The sequence below is a fragment of the Physeter macrocephalus genome, chromosome 3, assembly GCF_002837175.3.
Source record: "Physeter macrocephalus isolate SW-GA chromosome 3, ASM283717v5, whole genome shotgun sequence".
Taxonomy (NCBI): Eukaryota; Metazoa; Chordata; class Mammalia; order Artiodactyla; family Physeteridae; genus Physeter; species Physeter macrocephalus.
This window is the reverse complement of record NC_041216.1, coordinates 14,873,810-14,883,636: the sequence shown is the minus strand read 5'-3', so window position 1 is coordinate 14,883,636 and position 9,827 is coordinate 14,873,810. Positions and strand designations below refer to the sequence as shown.

Here is a 9,827-nt window from a genome sequence, read left to right as displayed (position 1 = left end):
CTGTGCCCCGCAACAGGAGAGGCCACAACAGTGAGAGGCCTGTGTACCGCAAAAAAAAAAAAAAAAAAAAAAAAAAAAGAATCTGCCTGCTAATGCAGGGAACACAGGTTCGATCCCTGGCTGCGGAGCAACTAAACCTGTGCGCCACAACTACTGAACCTGCACTCTAGAGCCTGTGAGCCACAGCTGCTCAGCCCATGTGCCACAACTACTGAAGCCGGTGTACCTAGAGCCTGTGCTCTGCAACAAGAGAAGCCACAACAATGTGAAACCCACGCACCACAACGAAGAGTAGCCCCCACTCACCACAACTAGAGAAAGTCCACGCAAAGCAACAAAGACCAAACACAGCCAAAAAATAAATGTGTATATTTTTAAAAGACCGAACTAACTTTTTGGCCAGCCCAGTGTTTTAGGCTCTGAGCCATACTGCTTTCCATTACAACTACTTACTTCTGCAGTTATAGCTTAAAAGCCACCACAGATGATACTTAAAAAATGGGTATGACCATTTTTCCAGTAAAACATTGTATATAAAAACAGGTCCCATCCCTGCTCTCGGCCACCGTGTTTTGCTTGGAGGATACAACAGGCTCATGACTGGTCTCTGCACCTTCCCATCCAGTAGCCAGAGTAATCTTTTAAAACCTCAAATCTGATCCTTACTTACTCAGAATCTTCCAGTGGCTCATTATTGATCTTAGAATCAAAGCTCCCAATTCACTTTGCAGTCTCTCCCAACTCCCCATCCCACCAATCCTGTTCCAGCCATGCTGAATTACTTGTAATTTCACGGACTTTTGCTTCTGGCCTCTTATTCAAGCTATTTCCAACTGGGACCTCCTCTACAAAGACTTCCCTACACATTAGGTGTTCCTCCTTTGTATTTTGCCCAGTCTCCAGTTGTTTCATCATGAAGGCAGTAAATGTTGATGAATTTTGCTTCCCTGCAGACCCTGCCCAACATCTCTGATCTCTGTCTGAGGGATGTGCCCCCAGTCCCTACTCTGGCTGACATCGCCTGGATTGCTGCAGATGAAGAGGAGACTTATGCCCGGGTCAGGTAGCGGAGGCAATAGCCTGCCGGCTGGGGAATGAAAAGCTTCTTCCCAGATGAGGTGGTAGGCAGCAGGAATGAGAGCTGTGGGCTCAGAGTGGGAGCGGAACCTGTGTTACTCTTGTAGGAGTGCATGAAGGAATTTTGGAAGCAGTGCAGTGGCCTGCTCTCTCTGACACACTGTCTTTCCCTGGTCCAGGAGCGATACACGCCCCCTGAGGCACACCTGGAAGCCCAGCCCTCTGATCATCATTCAGCGCAATGCCTCAGTGCCCAACCTCCGTGGGTCAGAGGAGAGGCTCCTGGCCTTGAAGAAGCCGGCCCTGCCGGCCCTCAGCCGCACCACAGAGCTGCAGGAGGAGCTGAGCCACCTGCGCAGCCAGATTGCTAAAATAGTGGCAGCTGATGCAGGTAAGAGCCCCTGAGCTAGGACCAGGATATAGCAGTCTGTTCCTTTTTGCTTAGCTTTTGGACAGGATAGGGATAAGGGTGGTCCCTGGTTCGGGGGTACTCGGGCCTAGGCCTCTGAGGTTGCCATGAGGCCTGGCTAGCCTGTTATAATCTTTAGATGGTTTCCGTCAGCCATTTTGGGGCTGACTGGTTGGGTTAGGAACAAAATCTTCACTTAACCTGGGGCCGCAGGCAGGTTCCCCGCCTTGGCCACAAAAACCAACACTCTCTTCCAAGTGTCTCTAAGATTATGTCTTCCATGAGCGCTCATGGCTTGCCTTTTCAATATGAGAAATAAGCATTCCCTACCACGAAGAGACATCCCTCTTTGTAAACACCTGTCCCCCTTTCCAGCAGAGACCCTCCACCCATTCCTCCACCTTTCTGTCTGCAGTTAAGGCAGAACCACTGGAAATGAATGGGATGACCAGATGCAGGACATACTAACAGGTGGATCTCTCCCAAGCTGCTCAGTGTTTAACCCTCGTATTCCTCCCGTTCTCACTGTTTTGCTCCTCACTGACTCAAAGTCATAGCTCCCAAACCTTGTCAGTTGGTAGAACACATAAAAATCACGGTGTTCTCTTTGAAATCTTCATGTATTTAATTCCCTCATATGGCAGTTTTATAGAGGAAATGGACCTGAATTTTCCATTTATATTTGTTGGCTACTTTTTTGTCCCTAGAATGTTCCCTAGAAACTTAGAAATTGAGGAAATTCTATCCATTAAAATCTGGGCATTAGGAGGACCATCACCATTCTGGTTTTTTGCTTCAGAACAATTCTTTCAGTCACAGATAGCTGGATTCAAGGGAGCATAGTCAGAAGCACTGGCCTAGTTAGAGAAAAGGACAAATTCAGGCCTTGGTTCTGCACTGTTGCTTCAGTCTAGAGTGCTGTCACTCCACAGCCCACTGCAGAATGGGAGCTTTTAGGAGGCAAGGCCCTTATGGGGTGGTTTTTTTCTGCCCTCCTGGAACACTGGAAGAGCCCAGTGCTGCTACATCTTCTTGAGATCCTGAGAGGGGAAGGTAGTGGAGGAACCCAGGATGTCATGGTGTCAGCCTAGGAAATGAATGTTTGGTAGGCAGTGCTTGCAGGGAGATGTAACTGCTGTATTTTAGCCCCAATGTCCATCCATGCCTATTGTTTTCTCTTTCAGCTTCGGCTTCATTAACGCCAGATTTCTTATCTCCAGGAAGTTCAAATGTCTCTTCTCCCTTACCTTGTTTTGGATCCTCATTCCACTCTACAACTTCCTCTTTGGGGAGAACCAAGGAAAGGCAACTAGAGTGGATTTGCAAGATCTGCCATTGCCCAGGATGGGAAAGCAATGATTAAAGCAACAATTTGTCATCCTGGAAGGAGGGCTGGACCTGAAAGTCAAATTTCATCATTTGAAATATGGTGGGGATCAGGGTGGACACAGTCTCTGACTAGGACCAGCTACATAGTTTGCAGGATCCAGTGCAAAATGAAAATGCAGGGCCCTGTTGAAGAAAACTATTTTGTTAATTTCAAGAGGTCAACAACAGGGCATTAAAGCAAGAACGAGTCAGTCTGAGCATGAGGCCTGTGTGACTGCACAGGTTCTCCGCGCCATGAAGCCCATCTGTCCCTGGCAGCTAGGACTTGCAAGCTTTGAGCCCGAAAAACTGCAGCCTGGGAGGCAGGCACAGCCACGTGCTGAAGTCAGAGGAGGGCATGTGACCCAGGCCTGGATGCCATGGAGACAGGACCCTGAAGGTTTGAGCACGAAGAGGGAGTGGGTGAGTGAGACTGGAAGGAATGTGGGTCTCTTTCGCAATGCCTCTGGTGTCTTTCCCCATCAATCTACCCACCTGATCAACCAACTCACTGAATGTACCGTGTGTGTGTGTGTGTGTGTGTGTGTGTGTGTGTGTGTGTGTGTGAGAGAGAGAGAGAGACATAAAGGCTAAAATAAAAGAAAGCTACAAAGCACTGGAGGGCAGGAGTCAGAGGAGAAAGAGGCCCATTCTTGCTGCAGAGAAGACTGTAGAGGGTCTTGGCTGGGAAGCATGAACTGTGAAGGCACCAGGGCGAGATGAGGCAACGAAGCACTAAGTCTGGGGCCTTGAACGCCAGAGGGAGGATTCTGAAGTTTGCACTAGGGGTGGGGACAGCAGTCACCGATCAATTTGGGGGCCGAATAGCAACACAGACCCCTTCCAGAAGTCGTTTCGGGACTAAGCGCGGAGAGCGGCAAGGAGGCCGACCGGGCGGGCCTCAGGGATCTCCAAGCGCAATCAGCTTTTCCCCAGGGCTTTGACAGGTGGGGGCGTGGCCTCTGGTGGGCGTGCCTCCTCCCTCGGGATCTGCAAGTGCGCCGCCCCTCCCCCACAGAGCCCTCGCTTGCCCCGCCCCCAGCAGGGCCCGCCTTCAGAGGGCGCGCGCCGCCGCGGCTCGGTGCGCAGATGCTAGGGATCGCTTCCGGGGGTTGGGTCAGCGGAAGTGAGGGCGGTTGAGGCTGGGCGGCCCGCTGTGGTAGGAGGGGCCGTGAGGTGAGTGAGTCCGGAGCTGCAGTGTGAGGTGAGACTAGGTCCGAGCGCCGCCCCGGCGCGGGAGCGCGGCCTTCCGGCCCGGCCGTCGCGCGGCGTACTGCCGGGCGCTGTGCGGTGCCCGCGGCTGCTGTGCCCGCGCCGGTTCTCGCGGGAGCCCGTGTCGTCCGCCTCACCATGTCAGGGGGGAAACTGAGTCCCCAGGGGCAGTTGCTCGCCCGAGTCACCCAGCTGCACCAGAGGCTTCATGTTTCGGCCGCCTCCTCGCTCCTTCCGGGACCCGGCCCCGGGCCTTTGGGTCCAAGGGCCGCCCGAGCCGCGGCGAAAACTTGGCCGACCTTGGCCCTGTCGGGTCGGGCTGTTGCGGGGGAGGGGAGGCGTGTCCCGGGCAAGGGCCCCGCGGCGGCTCCCCCGGCGCAGAACTGCGCTGAGCGCGGCGACCTCGGCGGGGACCGGGGTGATGCCGCCAGGCCCCGGTCGGGAGGCGCTGCGTCTCCGGCGGGGGACCGCGTGTAAACACTGGGGCAGCAGCCTCGGAAGGGGCAGTGCACGCGCAAGGTGATGGGAACCAGCTGGCGCGGCCAGCGAGCTGGGGGCGTCTTCTAGCCAGACGCATGTGGAGGGTTCAAGGCTAAGTCGGCGTTCTCGTTGGTCCGTGTCTTAATTGAACAAAGCTCGAGTGCCTGCTGTGTAGTGAGCGAGCGCTGGGTTGTGCCTGGGAAGTCCCCGCCCTTCGGACAAACTGCACTGCACACCGTTACCTAGTTACTGCTGCTCGAAGGAAACGCGGGGTGCCGGTCGGGGAAGGGGAGGCGATGCTTGAGTTGAGCTCCAGGAATGATTAAGGATGAGCTTGGAGAATGGGGTGCTGGTGTTTCGAGCAGAGGCAATAGTGTGGACAAGGCCATCGAGGGGCTGAAAGGCCAGCGTGGCTGGAGGGCAAGGGGAAAGCAGGTGTGGCTGTGAAGTGTGCGGGGACCAGAGTGGACAGGCCTTGTAGGCTGCGGGGAGTTGGGTACACAGGGCAGAGAAAGATGAGGTTGGGCCTGATTGGGGACGGCCTGCTGGCCATGCTAAGGAGTCTAGATGTTATCCTCTTGGCTCTAGCAAGCATAGCGGGTTTGAAGCATGGCAGGGATATGATTAGCACTGTGTTCTAGAAAGATGCCCCTGGCTGTCGTGTGAGGGTTAGGCCCAACTGAGTTTGGAGGTAAGTTTGGAGAGGAAGTGGCTGCAGTGACTAAAGTGAGAAACACAGGGAAACAGTGTTGTGTGGAGCTTGTGGCAGCTACTGAAATTCAGCAAAGAGCCTGGCACACAAAAGGACTTTGATAAAAGGCTTGAACTTTGCTGAGAAGATGGAGCCCGTGCAGGAGGCAGCAGGGTCTGCAGACTTTCTACTGCCGTGACCACTGAGTGACCTTAAACCAGTCCCTTCCTCTTTCTAGCTTCTTTTCCTCATGTATTGTAAAGTGAGTAATACCTCCTCTCCTAGCGGTAGAAGAGAGGCCCTCCAAGGGAGGTTTCCAGAAAGAGCTGCTTCGGTCAGCGCAGCCCAGCCCCTCTTCACAGGCTGCCCTTGGCTCCCCAGTGACTTCTTACCCAGGGCATTCCCAGCCCTTGTGACTTGAACCGCCCCCCACCACCACCATGTACCTTTGCGGCCTTACCATACTCTGCTCTTTACATATCTCTTCACATTCCTTTCCTAGAGCTGTGGTGCTGTTTTCCTTCCCTTCTTAGCCCCTCTGAACTCACCTTGGGGCCTTGGGGCCTGGGACTGAACTCACCTGGTCACCTGCCGGGTGTGCCTTTCTTAAGCAGTGATACTCAGCCTCTGCTAGAATTATGTATTCAGGTCGTATCTCTCGTCTAGATTATGAGATCCTTGAGAGCATGGCTGTGTCTTACTCCTTCCATAGCCCCTACAGTGCCCAGCACAGGGCCTGGCACAGAGTGAGTATTGTTAGTGTTCGAAGAACAAGGGACTGAATGAGCTCATTGACTGCAGCTGCTCACCAGGCAAGGGCAGCTGTGAGGAATCCAGTCAGCAGCAACTCCACCCATCTGCGTCTTGCTTTAACAGTTCATTAAGTACTTTAAAATCCTGTTTCACCGATTGACTCTTAAGGTAACTTAGAGTGGCAGCTCTTCCTGTCATCTTTTTACAGATGGAGAAACCAACATTCAGAAAGGTCAAGTGACTTGCCTATGGCTACTAAGCCAGTAGATGGCTGAGCCAGCATAAACACTTTTGGCTCTTTTCCCCTGTAGCCCAGTAAACTGAGTTTGGCTACCGGTGGCTGGCTGTTCTTTGTACTGTTGTCTGTTTTACCTCTTCCCCTTATGGGGACCCAGTAGCGCTAGGCTGGGTGGCACATGCTGGCCTTTTTACATCTTATCCCCAGGAATGAATGTTGGGCTTGGATGGTACCTACACTCTGGCTTTCCCATGAGCTTTTTTAACTACCAAAGGGTTCTGTTTACATCTTAAGAAGTTTGCTTGTTGTTTTATCTTTCTTATCAACTTAAAAAAAATTTTTTTTTATTCAAGTATAGTTGATTTACAATGTCATGTTTCTGGTGTACAGCACAGTGATTCAGTTATACATATATATTCTTTAGAAGTTTTGCCTCAGGAAACCTAAGGGCTCAGGAAGGCTCCCAGGGTTGGCCAAGCTCATATAGCAAATCTGAAATAGAACCTTTAAGGGTCCGGATTTGTTGAAGCCGTTGTTGGGTGAGGGCAGCCTCTTCGGCTGGTTTTCTCCCCCTGTGAAATGTCAGAGAAGCCTCAGCGTTAGTCATGGCTCTGCAGAGCCTGGTTTTGTGGGGCTTGTGTGGTGGTCACTGAGTCTCCTGTGGGGGCTCTTTCACAGGAAGAGGAGTCTGGTTCCTTAAGATGGCCTGATATGAAGGCGTCACGCCTCCTGCGTCCCCAAGCCTCCAGAGCTGCCCTGTGGCTGCCTTGTCCTTCAAGTGCAGGAGCCAGTCGAAATGTCGGGAATGGAAGCCAATGTGGTAAGAGGCATTCCCAGGGCAAGGGTGTGGTGGAGAAGGTTAAGCACTGGACCTGCTGCAGTTCTGAGATTCTCAAGTTAATTCTTCCCCCACCCAGGCCTGGAATTGAAGGGTCCTCCCTTCCATCCCCTCCCCCAAGGCAGAACCAACTATGATCTTGGGGCAGTTAAGGAGTCATTGTGTTTCCATCATTCTGTGCAGAGGGAAGGGAGGGCAGCCTGGCTGATCCCTACACCCGGCTAATTCCTCACCCTTTCACTGGACCCTCCCAGCACTGACTGTGCCTCGACAGCAGCAGGTGTCCCCTTAGGTGGCTGGCCAAGGTGAAGGTTGGCCCCTGCTAAAGGGGACAGGGGGAGAGGATGGGGACAGTAGTTGGATGTTCTCTGAGGTTGTGGCCGTCCCTGTCTCTTTCTGCTCTAGACCATCCCGATCTGGCAAAACAAGCCGCATGGGGCTGCTCGAAGTGTAGTGAGAAGAATCGGGACCAACCTGCCCCTGAAGCCATGTCCCCGGGCATCCTTTGAGGTAAGTGAGCTGGAAGGGCAGGCAGAGTAGAGGCTCAGAGTTGTATGGGAGGCTGGTGCTGCTTCTGTGCCCCAGACTCCTTGGCGTTGCCAAGGCAGGTTGCTTTCCTGGTCACTTCTTCTAGCTACCTATTTTCAGTGTTTCCCTGAGGCCATTACACCCCATCCTCTTCCTTCTGGCCAAGTCTAGCCATTCCTTTACTGGGCTATTTCAGTCTCACCTCTGTGCCTAGGGGGCCTTTAGTACCCACTCTGCAGCACAGATTCTTGTCTGGCCCAAGTGAGTAACACCTCCTTGTGCAGTGGAAAGCTAAGTAACGTTTATTAGTCCCAGCTGCCTCCCTCTGAGAGCTAATGGTTAAGCATCAGCTCCAGGCTAGATGGTTAAGGTGTGTGCATTTGGGGAGCTGGGACACAAAAGAGATACTTCAGCTTTCTGCCTACACAAAGGAGACAGAAATATATGCCTGAAAAGATGTGGGCCCAGGGTGAAACAAAAATGAAGGAGCTGAGTTTGTATGTCACATGGCTGAGCTGCAAAGTCTGTGCAGGAGCTTGATCTGGAGTCTGAATTGGTGTCAGGGTTGGTATTAGTCAGGAATGGTTGCAGGGGTGTTGTCCCTTGACCCAGGTTGCCAGTTACTGTGTAGGGCAGGAAGTGGCCCTAGCTGCCTCAAGCATCAGGAGCAAAGGGAAGGACAGCTAGGGAGTGTGAGTCTGTCAGTGTTGCCCCCACGCTCGGCTGTAGCCGCTCCAGTCTTTTGCCTGCATGCTGCTGGGCAGAGATGATCAAGGGCACGGGCTCCCACGGAGCAGGAGTAGTATTAGTAATACTAGCTAACATTTCCTGAGCCCATACAATGTGCCAGGCTCTGTGCTAAGTACTTTATATATGTTAACTCATTTAATTGCCAATAGCAGAGGAGCACTCTGGCTAATCAAGGAAAGCAAATGGAGGCTTCCCCTAAATGGCCCATCTTAGCATTAGCTCCTGGGTCAGTGGAAGTCTTTCTCTGTAACTCTGGAGTATCACTTCACTCCTGTGAGACCCAGGTTCCCTATCAAAAAGCCGGAGCTGTCAACTCCTGATCTACCTACCAAACAGTCTGTAACAGAAACATCTGAATTTAACTCATGTATAGGGGGATTTTTGAGAAATTATCTCTAGATTTGTTGTAAATTGATTACTTTAAATATTTGAAGGGAATCTTGCTGATTTATTATTCTTTAATTTACCCATATAAAAATATTCAATTATGAAAAGTAAAAAAGGAGAAAGGGAAACAAATTATCTATAATCACACAGTCATGACACAATAACTTTATGTTTTAGTGTAGTTCTTTTCCATCTTTTTCTAAACGCATGGTTCTTTCTTTGTTGTAATCAGTAAGTACATAATTGAACCTTCCGAATTTTTCATTTAACATGGTGTCACTCAGTCTCTGTTCCCTAGTTGTTCATTTGGGTGAATGAGCTATTTTAAGGAGTTACATTATGATTCCTTTTGTATAATTATTTTTTTATTTAAATCTAAATAGTTAGATTATCAAGTTTGCTTCTAACAAGTGTTTGTTGCTGTAACATGTAGCTCCCAGTTAGCTACAAAGGTGTTATAAAGAGCTTGCCAGGAGAAATTTCCTGTTGCTATAACAGATTGTCCATGTCCTTGCACCTGTATTCTCACAACCAGAAGGCAAGACACTCTTAGGCAGTGGGCATCTCTGTTAAAAAGTAACTCTGGGGCTTCCCTGGTGGCTCAGTGGTTAAGAGCCCGCCTGCCAATGCAGGGGACACGGGTTCGTGCCCTGGTCCGGGAAGATCCCACATTCCGCAGAGCGGCTGGGCCCGTGAGCCATGGCCGCTGAGCCTGCGCATCCGGAGCCTGTGCTCCGCAATAGGAGAGGCTACAACAGTGAGAGGCACCGCGTACAGCAAAAAAAAAAAAAAAAGTAACTCTGGCCAGTACCATTGAAGACCCCCTTTGCTCTAGCCAGGGGTCAGCAGAGGGCCAGAGAGTAAATATTAGTTTGGCCAAAAAGTTCGTTAGGTTAGTGAATACATTCAATAACGTTCTTGGTGAAAATGAAAAATGTCATTTATTTTTACTTAAAACCGAACTAGGGCTTCCCTGGTGGAGCAGCGGTTAAGAATCTGCCTGCTAGGGCTTCCCTGGTGGCGCAGTGGTTGAGAGTCCGCCTGCCGATGCAGGGGACACGGGTTTGTGCCCCGGTCCGGGAAGATCCCACATGCC

General features: G+C 51.4%; 2 protein-coding genes across 2 annotated transcripts in view; both read left to right on the top strand.

Moving 5' to 3' along the window:
- Nucleotides 1-88: 88 nt before the first annotated feature.
- On the top strand, nucleotides 89-2,849 carry LOC114485973 (mitochondrial fission regulator 1-like). Its single transcript, XM_055082311.1, has 3 exons — nucleotides 89-1,063; nucleotides 1,257-1,468; nucleotides 2,707-2,849. The coding sequence occupies exons 1-3, from the start codon at nucleotides 927-929 to the stop codon at nucleotides 2,847-2,849; spliced, it is 492 nt and encodes a 163-aa protein (XP_054938286.1). The 5' UTR covers nucleotides 89-926.
- Nucleotides 2,850-4,433: 1,584 nt separating this feature from the next.
- Nucleotides 4,434-9,827, top strand: part of MTFR1L (mitochondrial fission regulator 1 like) — a 13,989-nt gene continuing 8,595 nt past the window's right edge. The window contains exons 1-3 of the mRNA XM_028487657.2: nucleotides 4,434-6,158; nucleotides 6,907-7,048; nucleotides 7,472-7,576. Of these exons, the coding sequence (XP_028343458.1) occupies nucleotides 7,025-7,048; nucleotides 7,472-7,576 (129 nt within the window). The 5' untranslated portion in view covers nucleotides 4,434-6,158; nucleotides 6,907-7,024. The remainder of the gene's footprint in view (nucleotides 6,159-6,906; nucleotides 7,049-7,471; nucleotides 7,577-9,827) is intronic.

What these genes read in the sequence shown, in the direction of transcription:
- LOC114485973 (XM_055082311.1), top strand. Translation starts at nt 927, where the DNA reads ATGTTGATGAATTTTGCTTCCCTGCAGACCCTGCCCAACATCTCTGAT. An exon ending in GAGACTTATGCCCGGGTCAG is followed by an intron (nt 1,064 to 1,256) that starts GTAGCGGAGGCA and finishes TCCCTGGTCCAG; the next exon opens with GAGCGATACACGCCCCCTGA. An exon ending in AATAGTGGCAGCTGATGCAG is followed by an intron (nt 1,469 to 2,706) that starts GTAAGAGCCCCT and finishes TCTTATCTCCAG; the next exon opens with GAAGTTCAAATGTCTCTTCT.